Source organism: Haemaphysalis longicornis, unplaced genomic scaffold (genome assembly GCF_048455015.1).
Source record: "Haemaphysalis longicornis isolate Haplotype H1 unplaced genomic scaffold, Haemaphysalis longicornis Haplotype H1 scaffold_1, whole genome shotgun sequence".
NCBI lineage: Eukaryota > Metazoa > Arthropoda > Arachnida > Ixodida > Ixodidae > Haemaphysalis > Haemaphysalis longicornis.
The window spans coordinates 337,917,399-337,938,050 of NW_027526203.1; the positions used below are offsets into that span (position 1 = coordinate 337,917,399).

At 46.1% G+C, this 20,652-nt stretch overlaps 2 protein-coding genes across 8 annotated transcripts in view; one reads left to right on the forward strand and one right to left on the reverse strand.

Annotated features, from left to right (window-relative positions):
- Positions 1-20,652, forward strand: part of LOC144152907 (zinc finger CCHC domain-containing protein 24-like) — a 349,875-nt gene that overhangs the window by 95,404 nt on the left and 233,819 nt on the right. The window lies entirely within an intron of this gene.
- The window catches only part of LOC144152881 (sodium-coupled monocarboxylate transporter 1-like), a 121,957-nt gene continuing 103,628 nt past the window's right edge, over positions 2,324-20,652 (reverse strand). For 2 of the 6 annotated variants that reach the window (XM_077684410.1, XM_077684436.1), the window contains exons 9-17: positions 17,551-17,660; positions 17,408-17,475; positions 11,831-11,917; positions 10,641-10,813; positions 9,755-9,858; positions 7,479-7,539; positions 6,830-6,906; positions 5,902-6,002; positions 2,324-2,517 (exon numbers count right to left, since the gene is read on the reverse strand). In XM_077684410.1, coding sequence (XP_077540536.1) covers positions 2,428-2,517; positions 5,902-6,002; positions 6,830-6,906; positions 7,479-7,539; positions 9,755-9,858; positions 10,641-10,813; positions 11,831-11,917; positions 17,408-17,475; positions 17,551-17,660 — 871 coding nt within the window. In that variant the 3' untranslated portion in view covers positions 2,324-2,427. Of the gene's footprint in view, positions 2,518-5,901; positions 6,003-6,829; positions 6,907-7,478; positions 7,540-9,754; positions 9,859-10,640; positions 10,819-11,830; positions 11,918-17,407; positions 17,476-17,550; positions 17,661-20,652 lie in introns of those variants that run through there. The other 4 variants (XM_077684428.1, XM_077684419.1, XM_077684443.1 and 1 more) reach the window with 4 other exon arrangements.

Consider the following 20,652-nt stretch of genomic DNA (forward strand, 5'->3'; position numbering starts at 1 on the left):
CACACACACGCACACGCACGCACACACACACACACACACACACACGCACACACACACACACACACACACACACACACACACACACACAGTTGTCGTAATAGGCTTCGTAGAAACGTTAAAGAATTCCTTGAAAGGGAAACTGTATTTTCCTAAAATGAATAAGGCTTCAGAAGTGAAAACTATGGAAATTAAACTCTATAAAGTTCAAATTAAAAAAAAAAATTACCATGAAATACAATTGAAGGTCCCCTTACAGTCTAGTGACTGACCTTCGTTTGTACAGTGATATGTCTGTGTTGATTTCGTGAAATAAAAGTTGTCTTTGAGAACGTTTACCTGGCGATGCAGAACCTCAATCTCCTTTCAAAAACAGCGGAGTACCTACGCTTGTCATCATGGTGCTGCATCAGTTTTGGAGCTTGCTAATGATTTACCATCTAGAATAAATTATTTAACTGAACTTATGCATGTTGACAACATCGTTGTTATATACGCACACGACGCCTTAATGAAAGTTTTTCGTGACGGCAGTTGAGATATACTGTTGATAAATTATCGTTTTCTTCTAGTAATTAGCTTCTCCTGGTATAACGTAGTGCAATATTTTCTGTAGCCCGCTGTAACAGATTATTTCTTCGCACAATGTGCAACGATAGTCACTGCTACCAGTTAATCGCCGGCTGGTTACACTGCTAATTAAATCGCAGTATATATCGGCTGAGTGGTCGCCAGGCCATTTATAAAACAAAAAAATGCAAACCATAAAATAAAAATGAATCGTGAATGGAACTGTTCTCTAATGGCAACTGAGTAGAATTCCAGTTTCACCTGCTTACTCCCTAGTCCTTTGACGCAAGGCTCAAATCAAGTGTCGACAAATACCATTCTTTAACTGGTTTTAGATGAGTTCGAGTGTGTGGTGAGGCCGCAAGTGAGGTCAGGTGAATATGGTGCTGAACCCATGTCGAGGTGAGCTTGCCTATGTTGACCTCAATGTCATCGGTGAGGTCGAGGTGAGATAGAAAAAAACTGCTTTGAATTTGATCCGAAGTCGAAGCTGGTGAGGTCATTTTCCCGCTTCTGCTAGCGACTGCTTTCAAAATAGCGGCCACTGGAAAGCTCACACCTTCTCGAAGTTGGTTTGCAAACGTGGAGTGGGTCGTAGTCATCTTGCCGTTTTTTTACTTCCACGTGTTCCTTGCACAAAAAAATGTCCATTTTCTTTCCTTCCACCAGCTCTGCTACCTATCTCCCTCGTTCAGGGATGGTTCTCACGTTGAGTTGGGTGACCGGAATTTGGATGGCCTGAAGTCATTTCTTTGGCATTACAGAATCTTGATGCTGTGTAACCTCCACATATTTCTTTCGGTCGACGGGAGATTGAAGCTTCACGTCATTTAGAGGGCGGAACCCCCTAGCATAAGTTTTGACGCAAAAAGAACTGCAGCAAAGGCTCGTTAATTCTAGCTTACAGTTAATTCGTACTGACGCCCTGGTGTCGGCACAGCCCTGTATATTTCAATAGGGGAAGACTCCCGATAATTCGAATGCGTCGGTATCCATAATGGTTAATTTTAACTGAGATCCACTAGTTTCCATCACTCCTCGCAGAAGAAGTCGGCCCAGTGTGATGACAATGTGTTGCAAATCCAAACCAAACTAAATTTACTAGACATGCAAAACAACGAAGAAAAAAAAAAAAAAAACCGCGCAGCGCGCGCGCTACGCTGCTGCAACAGCTTGTTTCACTTCCGCAGCGGGCGCCAGTGCTCCTGCCACAAACGTGTCACGAACGTGCCAAAAACGTTTAGTATATCCTAATTCGCGATAACGAGTCCAGAGGTGGCTTCTTTGTGTTCTGCCGGCGCAGGGCGGTGCGATGTCCATTCGTTGTAGCGCCCGCCTGCTAATTTGAACTCCGCTTAATTCGAACAATTTTATGGTCCCCTTCGAGTTCGAATCAACGAGCTTTTACTGTATAGCTGTACTTGATTTTGCGTGTTTTCTGGCTGGGTACACTTCCTGATGTCAACATTTTTCGCTTACGCCGGCTTAAGGAACTGCACAGTGCACTAAGGCGGGTTTATGCAGGCCCTGCGTGAACGTTTACGTACTGGTTTCATGTCCTTTTAAAACTATAGCTCCAACTTTGGGAAGATGCAGTATCATCTACCTGAATGCGCCTAGAGCCATACTCCCAGTCATTCAAAGAAGGTAGAGTGGACGATCTCGGGCATTTGTTAAGACAACTAAACTCGTTTACTCCTTCTGGGGACGTGTTGCCTGCTACAATTATTACGAGCCTTTTTATGATCAGAGCGAAGTTTATTCAGAGCAAACAAGTCCTAGCCTTCAGTTAGTGGTATAATGAAGTCACATTTTGTACACGAAAGATGGACACATGAAGTGACGTCGCTGACAGGTTTTTCAGACCGTGGTGTCATTGGTTAGCTTTAAAAGCTCACTGGTGTCAGGTGATTCAGTTAGTTCTTTTCTTGGGGAATCTTGCCCATGTTCCTGAAATAATAAAAATAACAACTGCCTGTAATACACAAAAATTTTGTTACACCTATAACGGCATTATTCATACATGTACAGGAGGCTACAAAACAAAACGGACCAAGCGAGCAGTGCGCAAGAACTATAGGCATGCCATCTTCCGGCCCAGCACCTGCTGTAGAGATAGCCGAGGGCATATGCGGGTCCCTCACATGTGAATTTTTTCTATGTCCGCCGCAGTGCTTCGTTTCTCTTGAAAGCAGCACCGGCGGAGCTTTAGGAGGCACGACAAGTTAGCGCCATGAATTCTTGCAGGGTGTGCGAAGCCGTGTTCAGCATCGAGAGCATGCTCATCGGGCGCTCTTTTAATGCGTAAACATTGTTTGCGCAGTACGCTACAGCGCTTACAATATAACGCCTTGCATCTGCGCAAAAAAATCTACAACTGGAGAAGGTAAAAGATTTAATCGCTATAATCGTGCAACAGGAGATAAATGGTCTACAGAAACATCTAAAAACAACAAAAAAATGTGGTTGATTCCTCTGTCATGGGAATCGGTAAAACACGAAAATGAAATGTGCAGCGAAATCTGCAGCTGAGCAAGATTTGCGGGTCGGCAGCTGTCTTGTGGGTGTGCTTGGCGAGCGACGTTCTGCTGGCGGGCAGCTTCGACAAAGGTGTACTGGCGATATTTCCGTGAAGGATATGACGTCAGTGAAATCTTGGTGCATCCCGGCATAAAACACTTTCATGTTAAAATATAAATCCCGAAAACGAACAACCCTAAGTATAATGTACTCTTTAGGTCTAAAGATTGCTTCCCTGCAAGAAGACCCTGTGTGCATGGGTGCGCCCTTTGCAGGCCGCTTGCTTCGTTGTACTGGCGTCATTTCCGTGACGGATATGACGTCACTCAAATGTTCATGTATCCCGGAATAAAACACTTTCGTGTTAAAAAAGGACAAAGAAAGAAGACCAGAATTATAGAAATATAAACTAACTAAATTAACAAAATTCTGCCTTATGCACCGCATAACACGCGTAAAACAAACAAAAAAAAAATCCAGAAAGACACACCGACACAGCACTTAAAATTATCAAGACACACCAACCATGTAAAACCATGCATTTGCGCAAAAATGCATAATTGGCAGAGTTATAGCGTTTAGTCGCTTTAATTTAGTAGATGAGCATCATTTGTCGAAGGGAAAAAACTTAAAATGAATAGAACGTGCGGAGCAACGCTTGATATCTGTCCATTCGTTAAATACCGACAGGCAACCGCAGTAACGTATGAGGCTTTATCGTCGACTTACTTCTCAAAGGTGGTGTCAACAGCGATGTTATTATTCGCACACACATTGGAGTCGAGGCATTACTTCGCGTTCGGTGGGATAAAGTTTGGAACGTCCAACACACAAAAAAATGTGCTCAGCACGGACAAGTACCGCCATCCCGCGGAGCCCTACGTAACCAGTAATGGCGCACTCACATGGTTGCCTGCATGCGTGCCTCGCCAGTGAATACAAGCTATAGTGGGCCACGCAGGTGCCGAGTTCGCACTACAGACGCCGAGTTCGCGAAGGCGGTTACCGCATGTTCTAGTGTGTGCTAACGCGGTCAACTTTGGGAGAGATGCCGAAGGCCAGTCATGGAGATCTTTCAGTGGCAAGTTGGGAAATACATGTGAGGTGCAACAGCCGGGTCTCCGACGAAGGGAGAAGGGGCGCCAGCTCTGCCTTGCACCACTAGTGCAAGCTGCGCCAATTTCTTAAACCTTTTTTCGAAATCTTAAGTGCTTGCAGAATGTACTCAACCAACACATCCAGAACTTAGATTAGGGGGGGGGGGGTGCAAAGTACCTCAGCCAAAAATTACTGTTCTATGCCCATTAGATAACTTAGAAACTTGCTCGAGAGAATTTTGTTTTTCCCGGTCTTGGCGTTCTTCGACCGGTGATGTAGCGGTGCTGGTGTAGCGGTGGCCGGCTTTACTTGAGCTGCAGCAATTAAAGGGGCCCTGCAACACTTTTTTTTCATCTTTTTTTGAAATCTTAAATGCTTGCAGAACGTAGTCACCCAATTGATTGATTGATTGTAGGGTTTAACGCGCCGACGCAACGCAGGCGATGAGGCACTCCGTAGGGGAGGGCTCCGGATTAATTTTGACCACCTGGGGATTTTTAACGTGCGCCGAAATCTTGTACACACGGGCGTTTTTGCTTTTCGCATCCATCAGAAAAGCGGCCGCCGCCACTCCGTGGCCGCCACGGCCGAGAATCGAACCCGCGTCCTCATGCTCAGCAGAACAACGCCTTAGCCACTGAGCCACCGCAACGGGTAACGTAGTCACCCAACACATCCAGTACTTTGATTAGAGGGTCGCAGAGTTCCTCAGCCAAAAATTACTCCTCTGTGCTCATCAGATAACTTGCAAACTCGCTCGAAATATTTTTCTCTCTTTACCAATCTTGACGTTCTTTGACGGCCCGAATTATGTCACTGAGGCCATGTAGCGGCTGTTGGCCGGTTTTCGATCAGTTGCAGCAATGAACGCTTTTGGATAGCAACTTTAAAAATAAAGCAATAAAAACAAAGCAGAAACGGCAGGCGTATCTGGTGCGACGAGCAAATCACGCAGTGCTTCGCGCCATCCATTTAATAAATTATTCTACTACTACTGCTCGAAATCGTATTTCGCCGAAATTTGATTGTTGGCTGCAAGGATTATTCAATTGAGTAAGTTGGGGTGAAGCCAAATGACGGGATTGTCTTAGAGCGTAGTTACTGCTGTTGCGACTGTCGTGCTTCTTAAGGAAACAAGTGCCCTTAAATTGCCAGACCACTGCCGCTATAGGTGACTCCATGGTAGGAGCACTTTAATGTTCGGTGCCATGCTCAATCAGAGGCCCCACGAGGTGAAAATTCAGCTGCTTTTCTGGGAACTCGCTCTTGTAAGTGAACTCGCACAGGCTTGCTATAAACCTTTCTTGTATTCATATATTTTGGTTTTTATATTTTGAATTTGTGATTTCTAAACGTTTGCACTTGCTCTTTTAGCATTAAATATTTGAATTTGAACTTCTGTATGCTGTGGTTGGTATTTTTGGAACGAAGCTAAGCGTGCACATCTCCAGGCATTGTTACTGTACTTTGAATTCAATTGCCTGCCTTGTGTTTTGCCTACGTGTTTTGCAAGGATTGCTTTCGATCATTCTTAACTTAGAGGCACTGCTGTGGTATTCGCTATGCTGATACAGGTGAAAGGTGGTCATTGACTGACCGCCCTCCCGTCGTAGGTTCTCGATGAATGGTGCGCTTTGGCAGAATAATGTGCGACAAACTCCCGGTATTCGTTGTTACTGCAGAAGCTTAATTTCGAGACACCAAAGTAGCTCTTACTTCTTTCTTCTTGGGCGGCATCAGACCAAGCCTCCCCCACAGCGGAAACAAAAGTTCGCTCGTTAGGCAGCTGTCAAGATATGCAGATGACTTTTTTCCACCTGTAAAGTTCGGAAACATTAATTGCTTCGCAGTAAAAGAAACACTGCATCAGGAAGTATTGGCTGCCTGCTCAAAAAACTCATTGAGATCAAAGCGCAATAACGTTTTTCAGTTGGCTGTGAATTTTGAATAAATGTGGCCTAAATATAACACAGGGGTCCTTTCGGGAAGTCTAAAATGTCTTGTTTTTCTCCTAACACTATTTTGTAGTAATACCTTTGCCAATATTTTCAGTCATTGTGAGTTTTGAGTGTCTAGTGTACGTGACTTACATCTTAGCTTGATTGCTCATTTCAAAATACGTTGTTGGATTCACTGCCTCCGGCGATGTTTTCAAAGTATGAAGATAACAAAAAAGAATTGTAAAACTATAACCAGCTCTTTAAGTGTAAGACCTATAATATGGAGCTTCTTGCCAAGGCACAGCAAACGCAATTCTCAGCCATCAGTTTCCTTCCCCCCTCCCCCTAATACCCCTGCATGTGTTTTTACTTGAGTACAACCACTTCATCTTCACTCAATTCTCACTAAATGCCCCCATATTTTTCATGTGTAGCTCCACTCAATCGTACGCCACAGCCAGTAAGGATAATCTGGTGGAGTATAACTTCATAAGCTGTTAGCTCAGGTTTCAATGCATTGATTATTTGGGGTGATGATTTATAATACACATTTCTGTCCGAGAATGCATGTGACGTTGAACAAGTTTATTGTTCATGTAGGGAAAAATCGCCCTTAGAAATGGAAAAAAAACCTACATGACAATGTGTCAAATTTGCACAGAGTTAAAAATGCGCATAACAAATCCCATGATTGCAGCACTAACAACGGTGCCATGGGGTAGTAGTCGTATTATTGCATAAGTGACGGCGCTCAGGCATGCGCTCGTGGCCGAAGAGGAGCCTGCTTGAAAAAGATGGCAGTGTCAAACTGGCCGCTCCCGTCGGGCTCCCTATACATCTCAGGTAGGAGGGGCTGTTTTGCCAAGAACGTCATGACAGAGCTAAAAGAAGTGACCATAGACTTCTAAAGGGAACTTCGCTAAATGCGTGGCACCTTTCAAACAAATCTCAGCAGCAGAAACATCCCAGAAGCCATCGAACCCGTTGCCATGTGGATATGTTAAGAAGAACCCGTGTAATGAAAATTCCCAGTCACAGCCCTCCAATATTTGAAGCTAATGTTGAAGCTGAACGCCCAACACCCAAATCCGCAAGAAGCTATCAGAGAGGTATCATGGACGAGGTTATAGCTTGTAAACCTGTTCCGCAGCTGTTCCTGAGGCCTCCAATATTTTTCATAAGCGTTTGAATTTTTTAGTTTCTTTTGCTGCAGTATTTTCTAGGTCAAATTAAAAGACTCTTACAAAAAGAAACGCGTGTACAGCTCGCAATTTTATTGTTGCAGAGTATTAACGCTGTACAATTCATTCTAACGAAACTAAAAGCCAGAGAGACATCCGCATCCATACGTACTCGAACAGGCAGTTTTCTGTGTGGCTTGAGCCTTTCTGGCGTTCCACTGCAAGTACTTTAACTGAAAATATACCAAATGTTTCTGTTATGGCAAGAATAACGGTGCCATGTTATGTATGGGTGATTAATTTTTAATTCCAAGTAGGGTTGTAAAGTTTTCTAGCGCTTCCTTTTGCAATAAGTGGGCTTTTAGCCGAACACTCTAAGAAGTCCCCGTAGGTCGCCTTCAGCACAGCAGCTCCGGAATGACCCAATTGAAGTGACCAACGGTGCATTGCGGTGGTGACTCCCTACGGGGACATCGTAGGGTGAAGACTACAGTGCTGGCCAGCAGGCGAAACTATCGTTCGAATATTGCTACCATAAAGCAAAAATGTACCTGCAAGGGCGTCCGCAGAACTTTTTGCAAGGGGGGGGGGCATCCATTAGCGCCGGGGGGGGGGGGAAGGGGGGATACGGTTGGATAGCACCAAAAGGGCGCTCTTTGTGGTTACAAAAATTACAAACAGCGAATTAGAACTATAGACTTGGAGTATATACATTGGATTTTATTACCGAACAGAGAACTAAAGTTAATAAAGGAAATGCGAAAAGTTACTGTCACTCTGTCACTTTGTAAAGAAGAGTGGCCAGTCTCGCTGCGTGAGGGTTCTCGACTCACGCCAACTGATCACCAGCACACAGCACAATACGTTCACATACATACAACTGCACTCCGTCATTCTTCCTTGAATAGCAGCTGCAGACGCCTCGGGTTTTTCTGGGCAAATTGCGAGGTGACATATGTGATGAAGTCTGTTGAAATGGCTCACACAATAAAGATACTACTGGCCGCCCTGGCTTTCAATGCAGCACAGGCGTACAAGCGTTTTGAGGGGCTGATTTATAGGTTTTGTTTCGAAGCTTGGGTGGTGCTGATATTTCGCAATTTCGAAAGAAAGGATGTACAAGGGGATGGGATGGCATGGGAGGATGTTACACTCTCCCTACTAGGTGTAGTGGGGAAGATTTTTTAGCTGCAAATTTGTCCGAAAACTGAAGTTCTTGCGGTAGGACTGCATAAATATAGAGTTTAGGGGGGAAAAAACCGTCAAACCTTTCAGAATTATTCGCTATCTTCAATAGCCAGCACAGGCAGTCTGTTTCGCTGCCGTCACATGATCGGAAATGTTAGTAAGTGTCGAAAGTGCTATGTTGACTGCAGTCCTGAAGGGCGTTCCATACGGATACGCAGGACCTGCATGGGTGTGCTAATTATTTGAGTACCGTGGATTGTTGGGCTAGTTGGTTCCCGTGCATAATTTAAAAAAAACTTTGCGCTAAAGGACGGGACAAAGGAGAGAACGTCGGTGTCGTTCTCTCCTTTCTTCCGTCCTTCAGGGCAAAGTTAATTTAATTATGGACCAACAAAGCTGTGCAGCTTTTTTGTAGTGCATAAAAATATCCGAATTTCCAAGGTGGGGCAGTTGCCCCCCCCTTCCGGACGCCCATGTGTACCTGTCTTAGTATGCTGAAACTAATCTATGCCGTGCTGAGTTTGATGTCTTTTTGATGAATATATCGCCCCCCCCCCCCCCCCCCCCCCTCAGCTCAAAACATTCAAATACTAATTCTCCGATTACGCGTGAAGCATCAACCCGCCATGCAGTGGAGAAATCCCCCTGCGCTTCAGAACGGCCCATGAGACTTGTGTATAAAAATTCCGTAATTTTACTTACACAACCGCAGATGAGCTTTGGCCGAGTGGTTATGATTCGGATGGTTATGACGCACATACGCGCAAAATAATTTGAAGACGAGTTGGGTATTGGGTACTCCGGAGGCTTTCCTTGACGTGAAACTGTTCGCAAGGACAGTTCCTGATAGATGCGCGTTCTCTCTGCTGTCTCGTTTTAATGGTACGGTTGGCCTGCATAGTGCTGAATCAGGGGGGGGGGGGGCAATAGCGAATAGCGAACCGGTTTGCTCCACTGCGATAAAATGTGCTCTAAGCTCGACAAGGTCATGTTGCATTTCTGAATACAATGAAACGCCCTCAGGCTGTGAAAATGAGCATTAGAGTACGGTAGAAGCTATAATAGATGCCCGCAGACGCAACCACGCGGAAGGTTTTTTGTACATTCTCACTTAGGTTCAAGGCAGAGAGTATGGTCCCAGTGACTGAGTTCTTCCAAACATTGTGCCTTAGGTTTGGCTATAAAAACTGTCAATGCATGCTTATTGGAACTTCCACAAAAAACGATATAAGAGCACTGGTGAATAAAGGAGATAACTACCGAGAAGAAGGCTGACCACGAGTCCTCCTAGGTACGTGGCGATTGCGCTGAAAAAGCTGCTCCAGTGCGAAGACAAGCGGCAGAGGGGAAAGACGTCGTTTGAACTGCATAAAAAAAGCATCCATGATTGATGTGATCAGAAGAACCTTCAATTTCACGTCAGAAGTTAGAACGCAACAATTTGAGAAACAAAAATGTATATCGCGTTATCTAAACAATATTTGGTTTTACATCTACCAAATAAATAATACACCAAGTTCAGGTGTGACGCTTGGTCGATAGTCAGTGATTTACCGTTGAAAACACACATATGCACGCACACGCACACGCACACGCACACGCACACGCGCGCGTGCACACACACACGTACGTACGCACAAACACGCACACACACACACGCACGCACGCAGCGCAAACAAACCGGATAGGATGGGAAGACGAAAAATTGCGCTTCTTAGCTGAGGTTTCTGTTTACCCGCGTCTTTGGAGCATTATTTAGGCTATTTAGGAACTGTATTGTTAAGGCCTTAAAACAGTAAGGCGGAGGTAAACGCTATTGCCTATCTCAAATGAAATTGGGGAAAATGCTGTAAAAAAAGTCATCTATTCTATGTCCTAATCTATCGACAGACAGTGGGCCAAATCTCGATTATTTCGTGATGTCGGAAAAGGCACCAAAAACAAAATTCGTCTCCGAGTAAATAAAAAGGGATACGTGGCTTACCGCCCGGACTTCAAAATGCCTAATATGTCTCCCCGGTGCCTTTTAATTGCTGTTCAGCCATCTGCAGATGGCTGAAGCAGCATTTGAGCACATCTGAGCAGCAGCATGCTGCTCAGATTTTGAGATAAAATTCGCCGGTGATGGGTTCAAGCAGAAGTATACCTTTGCAAGGACGTGTTTGCAGCGAAGTTCAGGGCATGCGCAAGGACTGTGGTGTTTTCTGGGCAGTAGTCGACGCTCACTGGTACCCTCTGCTCTTGCATGCCGTTCTGAATTCGGCAAGACATGTGTGCAAGCTGGTAGGCCACCATCACCAGCGTTACGGCGCCGGCACCCTGCGCTTCACCATCATGGGGGAACATAAGACACCTGTGTTCTCGTGAGGTACAGTAAATTACCTGCACAAGGCATTGATTTCACTGGTTACTACACCAAGCACAAGCGCTCGGCTTCGGAACATTCATCGGCGAAATACAAAGCGGGCTACCATCAACAACAAGCGGCCAGCAGGCCTTCTGCACCGGCCCGGCTACCAGATTAACGCGTTCAGTTTTCTTTTCTTGCGTATTATTGCGTTGTTTTATCCACGCACACTGGTTCACTCAGCGGTCAAGCAACACCGTCGACTAATCGTTGTGTTTCTATAGGCAAGCCACGTAACAAATAATTTTAAACACACGCTAAGTGACAATACGTTGCCGATTCTCTTCGCCGATTTCGACAACGTTCATGTTGGTGAAATTGAAAAAAAAAATGTTCAATAAAACTTAAGAACCCAGACGCGATGTTACCAAGAGCGATGAAGAATGGAACGTGGTAGTGAAAACATGTTCGCTATACCGATACCCGCGTCAGCTGCGACGCTGTGGCTATGCGAGCAAGCTATAAAAAGTATCGTCTTCTTTTAAACATTACTAACATGAATTACACCGAAAGCTATGAATAGTACAGGATTTGGCAAAAGCTTGTAACCAAACGTGCTTTCATAACGACCAAAATAACGAAGCTCAGCCACTGTGCACGTACGTGAAGTCGACATGATTGAACAAACTCGGGCGTTTAAACTACTGCGCTTCATCAGTGGTGCGGTTTCTGACAGTTTGAACGAAGTAACACCACTATATTCTACTGTACTGGTGCAGGGCGTTAAGGGCTCCGAACTTTTGACAAAGCTGTACGTATAGTAAAAGGCGAGGAGTCAACTCCTGATGTCTCGTCACATATCTCGCCCATATACACTGACGGCGGCCTCTTGTCTGACTATTTGATTAACAAGTAAATTGCACAGATTTCTAAACGTCACTACAACTCCTTCGACTTGATCAGTGGATGCAATTGTGCCGTCCGTATACCTTGCTGTTGGCGAATGGGGCCGTGAACCCGAGAAGCAGAAGTCCCATGTAAGGGCCGGTCATGGCTGCGTTCACTAGCATAAATATCTGCAAGGAAAATGATAGGTAGTTATTTACACGGTTCCGTTCACCACGGAGAATCTGTAAAGCCAACAGGGTGCTTGTTTTTCACGTTAAATGTATTAGGTGAGTGGTTATAACTTATCAGCTATGTGTGTGCGGGTACCCCTTGTGGACCGGTAGAAGCGATGGGGGACCCCTTGCAGTGTGTGTGTGCGTGTGTGTGTGTGTGTGGGGGGGGGGGGGGTGGGGGGATGTATACGGAAGTTAATTAACGTAAGTGGAGCGTGAAACAGGTCATTTACTTTAGAAAAGTGATTCGTCACTTCGTTTCAAACAGCATATCAACACGTAGCACAGTCGGCCTAAGCAGAGTTGCGTATCTGCGGCCGCATTCAAGCTGTTTTGGTATTTGCGTTTCAGTTATGTTATGCAAGCCTGGGGACTTGTATAACATAATTGATTATTATATTCTCACATGCGTGCATTGTAGAAAACTAACGGAAGCTCTACAGCCATTCTTTAGAGAAGGGGAACATTTCAGCAGTCCCAACCAAAACGCCGAAAGCCCACAGTGGTAAACTTTGCCTTCATCGCTGTGTTTTCCTGAACCTTCAACTTATTTTCAGCTGAGACACGTTTAGGTGCAACTAAATTTATGTTAGTTTCAAAAGAGGCTACAGTCCATCCGTTTGGGGCAGATTATGGGACGTAGTTCTTAGTGTGGCAACTTAGTGCGCTCAGATGGGCCGTTATTGTGACCCCGCCACTCGCAGATTTTGCCCCGTAGCCAAGAAGATTACTGAGCCGCTTAAAATGAGAGTACTTATCCCTACCCTAACCGGCTCAAAGAACTTTGAAGCTTCCTACAAAAGGCTCTCTCACCGGTTGTGGGCGAGGAGGGAAAGGGGTAGAACTGGCTATCAATAGCCAAATTTGGTGACTGTTCGTATTGTTGCTATATTGCTTTCGTTTTGTTTTTGCTTTTGCTTACAATTATGTGCGTTTGCACTATTACAACAATTAAGTGGCAAAATACGCATCCTTGTGCACATACAAGGTCTTCCGTTCTTCCCGCTGAGGTACTTGCAAAGAATGCTTGTCATAAAAGTATAGTGTTACGGAATTCAAACGGTTTAACACCTTCAAAACTGCTTGCGTGCTGTCTGTGGAAAGTGAGAAGTGAAGGGTTGCCTTAATATATATATATATATATATATATATATATATATATATATATATATATATATATATAGAGAGAGAGAGAGAGAGAGAGAGAGTCTTTTATTGAAAGGAGGGAGGTGGAATGGAATTGTAGGGGGCGTTGTGAGATTCAGAGGCCTCGGTCCAGGCTTCTCCTGATGGCTTCCTGAATGACGCTTATCACATCGCACTGCTGCTATGCGACCTCTCTTCTACGTAAGGTAAGCCACTCTCCAGTGTATTGTTTTCTAATTTGAGTGTATTGGGGGCACTCTCAGAGGATGTGGTTTTAGTGATAGTTTTGCACTGTAATCATGATGGCAGAGGTGTTGCTTTACCATATCTGAGAGAGAGAGAGAAACACATTTAATGGGCAAGTAGGTCAGCCAGGCTGGGCGCCCGACTTGCTACAGGTGATGTAGCCTCGCTGGTGTGTCTGGTGTTGCTGCTCGTACTTGTCGAATAGGGATTACTGCTGTCGTCTTAGGTAATGGTGTTGTGCTGGAAGTAGACGCTTTGCTGTTCTGTATTCTCTAAGATAACGTTGCGGGTGAATTCGTTCCTCTGATGACGAATTTTGACAGTAGTTGCTGGGAGCCGGATGTATGCGCCGCAGTCGAGCTGATCAGCCTTTTCGTCTTTTGGTATTCCGGCACGGCCAATTATCCAGTACAGCTTTTCTCTGCCTTTAATATGTTTGAATAGGTGTGCCGCCGAACGGGATGTATGACTGGAGTCTAACAGCCGGCATGCCCTCTTGTTGTTGTCGGTATAGATGTTGAGGGGGCGGGGTGGTTCGCTGAGAATGAGAACAGCTTTGCCAGTGGTGTGAAGTTCCGCTTTTAACTGTTTGCTGCCTTCTGTGTATGTTCTGTTGAGCCCGGTCTAGTAAGCGAGAGCCCACGAGATGCCTTTTACTGCCGCATCCGCGTATGCATGCATTTGATGGGTTTCTTTTTTCGGTTTGTTGTGGAAGTACTCAGCCCTGATGGCTCATCGTTCTGCATATATAGTGGGGTACATATTGTCACAAATAAGTGGCAATAGATTTAATTGGCGAATTCGTTCCAGGAAGAACACAGCAGGCCACGGAGCACAGCTACGCAACCTGTACCGAAGGTACAGCTTTTCAGTAGCTGTGCTCACTCCTGGAGCTTTACTTCTTTTGCTACGATCGTAGGCACCCTGATGCATACCCAAGTGGCGAGATGGAAAGCTGACCATGCACCAGTAGCTTTGAACGATATACTCACTTTGGCAAAATTACCAGGAATAGCTGCCATCTTTAACTGTTATCTGTCGGTGGGTTCGAACTTGAAGTATTTGTCCGCCGTCGCATCTGAGCCATAGCCGATAGGTTGCAGAAATTGAATCCCAGCCTTTATTGCCTCAGTCTCCTAAGTTGGTTGTATTTGTGGACTGCTATGATTTCCTCTATTGTGGCTGTAATGTCCATGTCTTCGATGACCTTATTACTGGTGGTTAGGGGTAGTCGATATCTTTGAGGCTTTTCTTAGCAGGGTATCCAGTTCCCGCACTTCGGTAGTGTTAATGTTGGTTTAAGAAATAGCGTATCTTGTGGGATATATGACGACCACTTCATCAGGTAGGAGTAGATCGCTTTCTTTAAGCACCCTCTGCCTATTGGAGATTCGTTTCATGAGCTGGAGTAATTGTCCTTTATGGTTTTAAGAATCCAGTTGCCTGTGGCGTGACCTCAACCATCCTTCTGGAAATTCCGGCCAAGCATCTTGATAGTTTGGGAGGTAGGGATGGTTGTGCCCTGTAGCGTAAGCTGGATAGGGAGTCGTTCTCATCTTTTAATGCTGACCATGAGTACCTACGTTTTTTTCTGAGGAGCATGTCAGGCCAATTGCTCTACTGCTTCTGGTGTTTTATTGAGCGTCTCTTGTAGTTATGTTTGATTATGTCTGGGGGAGCCTGTCTTCATTTATGTGAAGATGTCATCTGCGTACTTTCTTTGTCCTTCGCTGTACGTCGTTCTTTGTACGACGGCGCTTGTTCTTGGTGCCGGTATCTTTTCTGTCCTCGGATGATGTACCCATAGAAGTTTTTCTATGCATCGTGCGTTAGAGGGAGGTACCGGGGAAGGAGAGTGGTACCCTATAGATGTTGCTGGTATGCTTGTCAGTCATATATATCGAGATTGTGGGAGTTGTACATGGAGTAAGGGCGTCTCTGTATTTGCGGCTAATTTGTATTTGAGGCGGTGGCTGACTCACCTCCTTTGGTGGTGGGGTTTCGTTGGGCATTGATTCCTTGTGCGGTGGCGGTGGCGTTTCTCGCTGAAGGGCGGAAGGCGGGTTTTCAAGTTTTCTGGTTTCCTGTGGTCCTCGGCTTGTTACAGCCTTGTCCAGTGGCGGCGGGTCCCCTCTGTGGGTAGCTCGTTCCTGTGTTACCGTAGCGTGCTTGCGGAGGCTGAGGCGTTCCAGGTAGGCTTGTTTTCTGACGGCGGCGTCCGCTTCGAGTTTTTTGGAACATCGGGCATCGTCCTATTGGTGTGGCCAGTTGACAAACTTGATGGTAAACATGTGTGCCCCGTGCTTGTTCGAATGGCCAAAATTGGGACACCTGATGGGGGTTGAGGAGGTACACACGTCTGTTTTGTGCCCAATTCCTAGGCGTTTGTAGCATATCTGAGCTTTGGGGCGGTGCGGCTTGCAGCGTTTACGACTGCACCGCCTAGGCTGTCGGTGAGGGGTACGCAGGTTCATCCAAACGTAATAAAGGCTTCTGTGGAGTTGTCCATCATTCTTGCGGAGAGTATGGTATATCTTTGCGGTGTAATGAGCCGCTGCTTTAGGGTTGCCGGGTGTGTGCCGCGTTCTACTTGGTGGATAACTCCTTTGCACATTTCACGAAGCTGTTGGGGCGTACACGTTGACGGCGTGGTTGAATCGACTGTTGCATAGTTGAGTCACGTTAAGTAGCTTCCCGATGGCGACGGTGGAGAAAAAATGCCCGCCAGGTGGCCATTTATATATATAAAAGCCCACCTTCTTTATATATATATATATATATATATATATATATATATATATATATATATATATATATATATATATATATATATATATATATCATATCACCGTAAGAGCTCAGATGTCACCGGAAATTGTCAGAAATGTGAATAATGCGCAGTGAAACGGCATTTATTTTAGACAGAATTTTATATAGTTAGCCATAATAGCTCCAATGCACAGCCGTAGCAATGCGTGGTTCAAGCGTCTGGGATGCCGACCTCCACAAAATTTGTTTTTATATCAAGACACAGTAATTATCTTTCGTTGTAGTGTGGGTCCCATACGCACACGTTCTAAGGAGCCTACTACACGGTATAAATTAAGTAGGTTAAGAGCAAGTGGGCTCTATTAGTGATGCACTGTTTTGATAAATTTACGCTTGTACAAACTTGATAAATGAGGAATGCTTAATGTAGGTAGTGCGTGTAAATGCCTGCTGTCCCGTTCGTTAACTGTAATCCTGAGGTTTCCAACTGGGGTTTAATCTAGTTCTAGATAACTTCCCCTAAAAGTATCAAAATTATTTTTCCAAGCTTTAGTCCCTTCGCGGATGTCAAAGGGGTGCTGAAGTGAGTTATAAATTAATTTACAAAATTACATCTTAAAATTTGGGGGCCATGTTCGCAGTATTTACCGCCGATTTACACGCATTTTAGTAGGAAAAATGCATTCAAAAGTGCCGTTTTCCTCGCCCCATCATCCTCGCCAATTGTCATCGTTGACGTCCTCTATAAACACACTGGCAAGTACGCAGGGCTAAATTTAGAAGATTGCTGACATGTCTTACAAGTACAACCTGCACGTGAACAAACAAAAAGTCGATATTTAGCTCAAATTTTTGAGGCATTAAATACCATAAAGAAAGTTTGTTCTGCCATTGCAAAAGGTTCGTGGTGTTTTCTATTCTGCCACCCATCACAGGTAAATTAAAGCTCTTTAGATCCACCCAATCGTCAAATAATGTGTTATGTTGATTAAACTGTAGAATCCAACCCCAAATAAATTTGGAGGTATTCAATTCATGTCTGTTTAGCTGGAACAACACTATCTTTTCCCGATAATTACGAACAATTTCGCCTCGGAAGCACAAGCTTTTTTTAGGTTAAGCAAAAGGTTTGTACTAGAGCTTGTGGAAACCAGATTAGTACTGCACTACTTATACTTTATGTACATGCTATCTTCTTTCAATTATCTAGTATCTATAGCGTTACCTCCTTTTTAGAATATATCACTGCACTGTGAAATAGAAAACGGCACTTGTACCACTTACCGCCATGGCTGACCCGAGGTATGGAATTACCAAACTGTATGCGGTCATGAGGCAGCCAGCTGCAAAAGCTGTTTGTTGGAAAGCTTCAGACATTAAGCACGCGCTTTGTTTCGGAATTTAAAAAACTATAACTCATGATTTACCTAGCGCCTTTATAGTGCAAGACACCCGTTTGCTAGCGACATTGAAGAAGGGTGTCACAATGTCCAGGTACCAGACGGCTGCCTGAGAATTCACCATGGATGACGTTGTGCTGCAAAGAGAGTGGAAAAAGGGGAAGCACTTGTAACAATAGAAACAAAAACAAGAGAACGTCACATAGAAAGGCAGGGCGTAAATTATCTAACGCCACGAGTTCAAAGAATTTATGGCTGCTCAGGTGGTTAGCCTGAATGGCAATAAATGAGCATGAGTTGCGTGGAAAAGAACAAGATAAAACATTAGAAGGAATTCAATTCTTTGATGGTGGATGACCAGCGAAGCATACAACAAAGAGGTGACAAAGAATTTAGGCGAAACGTATGAGCAAACTTTATTCCTCTCGAGAATTGGCGGCCGTGATCTCTAAGAAAGAGTTTTGAGTCTCGCACGCGGTAGATACATGAAATACGGTCAAATATTGTGCCCTTGTTAAACGGGGTTAAACGAAGTTTTTCGAGCGAAAGCTCGGCTTTTGCGCGAGAGAGTGCAGTGAATGTTCACACAATTGCATCGTAGGACAAAACACGACGCTGCTTGGAGCAGTCGCCGGTCTCGGCGCGAACCGGCAGGGAGCTTGAATGCAGACAGCGCCTCGTATCGTTTTCTGGTGGCGTGCGGCCGAACTCTTTCCTCTGTCACCCTCTCCGCGCCTCTCCCCTTGAAACGAGCGAGCGATTAGACGCTTTCACTGCGGAACCGCACGATGCACTGGCTTGACTTCGCGGGGATCGCGACTTTCACGCGAATCCCTTTTAGTCTAGCTTTCCTCACGGCCGATGTTGCGCACGTGCCTCGCTCGCGCTACGGGAGCCATTGCGGGAGGAGGAGGAGGAGGAGGAGGTAAACTTTATTTAGCCAAGCTCTGTTACGGGGGCGTGGTGGCCGCTGGCTTTAGCCTGGCGGCGGCAATGGCAGCCCGATTCGTCAGGGAGGCTTGAACCTCCGGATCAGAGCTGCCCAGCGCCCTCTCCCAGTGCTCTTCGCAGGTGATGGAGGGAAAAAGATCATTGGGACAAGCCCACATGGTGTGGTATAAGGTGGCGGGAATGCCGCATGATGGGCAGTTCGGGGAGGGAAATAAGGATGGGTGAATGCGATAGAGCAGCGCGTGACAGGGGAGGCTGCCTGTCTGCAGAAGGCGCCACGTGCGTTCTTGCACGTTGTCGATACTGACGTGAGCAGGGGGATATACACGGTGGGCGAAGCGGAAATGGGTCGCTATGTCGTGATAGCTGAGTAGGCTATCTCTAGCTGATCTGGCACCGTGCGAGGGGACGAGGCTGGGGCCGGCTCGGAAAGTGGACCATCGAGCAGCAGAATGGGCCGCCTCATTACCTCCCAGCCCGGCGTGAGCAGGGGTCCAGATCAGTTCTGCTGAGGTGGAGGGGGATTTTGAGAGAGAAGTTTGAGTGCCTGTGGAGATAGGAGCCCCCTGGCAAAATTTTGAATGGCCGTTTTTGAATCGGAGATCACAATTGTGAAAGTCGGCCGGTGCGTTAATGCAAGCGCTATTGCCGCCTCCTCCGCCGTTGCAGGATTTATGGTGCGGACAGAAATGGAGTCAACTGGCGGGGCATTAGGGCGGTCAATGATTGCTACCGCATATGCATCGTGGTGGCGGTAGTCAGTCGCGTCCACATAAAGAATGTCCGGTCGGACGGGGAGTCGCTTACTGAGCGCGCGTCCCCTTTGCTCCCGCCGCCCCCTGTGGTAAGTTGGGTGCATATTGCGCGAGAGTGGGCGAACCATGATATTAGAATGGATATTTGGGGGGATTTGAAGCTTGCTGTCGGTGATTAGCGGAGCTCGTAAGCCGAGTTTTCCCAAAATGTGCCGTCCAGTAGAGGTGCCTGATAGCTGTTACAGCTGACCTATGCGATGGGCCTCCACCAACTCCTCCGCAAGGTTGTGAATTCCCAAGCTCTCGAGTCGGGCAGTGGAAGTGTACAAGGGGACCTGTAATGCAGCCTTGTAGGCTTTCCTGATCAGACAATTAATTTTCTTCATTTCAGTGGGAGTGACCTGAAGGAAAGGCGGGGAGTATGTGATGCGGCTTACGACAAAAGCCTGCACGAGTCGCACTCTGTCTTCCTCCTTAAGTCCTCTGTTCCGGGCGGTTACCCGTCTAATGAGGCCGATTGTTTTATTCACGTGCGAAGAGAGTTGTGAAATGTACTGAGTGTTAGCCCGGTTACGCTGGATTACAAGACCGAGTATACGTATGCTGTTTACCACGGGGACAGTGATGTCACCAATGGACGAAGTCTCACGGGATGTCGCACGACAAGGGGACGGCCTCTTGACTGCGAGAACTCGGCGTGCGCGAATCTTTCCGCGAGGCGTTACCTGGACTTCGAAACACAGCGTGCGCGGACTTTTCCGCGATGTGCTCTCTTGACTGTGGTAACTCAGCGTGCGGGGACGATTCCGAGAGATGTCACCTGGGAAAACACTGCGCTAAATTGAAATTACGAAGACGAAGGACGGCGGAACACACGATGCACACTTTCGAAAGCGCATCCGCCGTCCTTCGTCTTCGTAATTTCAATTTAGCGCAGTGTTTTTGCAAGAAATAATGTACCAACTAGCCCAGAAGCGAGCTCTCATTGACTATATGTCACCTGGGGCCGGATTCTTAAAGACGGGCGTCGTTTCGAAGCTACGCGGTACTGGCATGCAAATGCATGTATTCTAGGTTTATGGCGTCACTTGGGGAGGAGAGTTGCGGAAAAAGGGGTAAAATCACACGGGGTGTCCCATGAGGAGCAGCGGCAGCCATAGCGCAAAACGACGTCGTTTTGCACTTCGTTTTGCGTCATGGGTGCCGCTGCTGTGCCGTTTGTGGCGGAGGCTCTTTTGGTAGATGAGAAAGGTGAGATGTCCCAAACCCTATATCAGCCAGGATGGTGCGGCCTTGAATTGACGTCGTGAGCCTGTGCTGTTGGGCAGCGATGTGGGCAGCTACTTTCTCCTCAAGGGTATTGTGGAGGGCAGTGTCGGCAAGGAGATCGTTGGGGGCGTACGTGGGCACACCGACCTCCGTT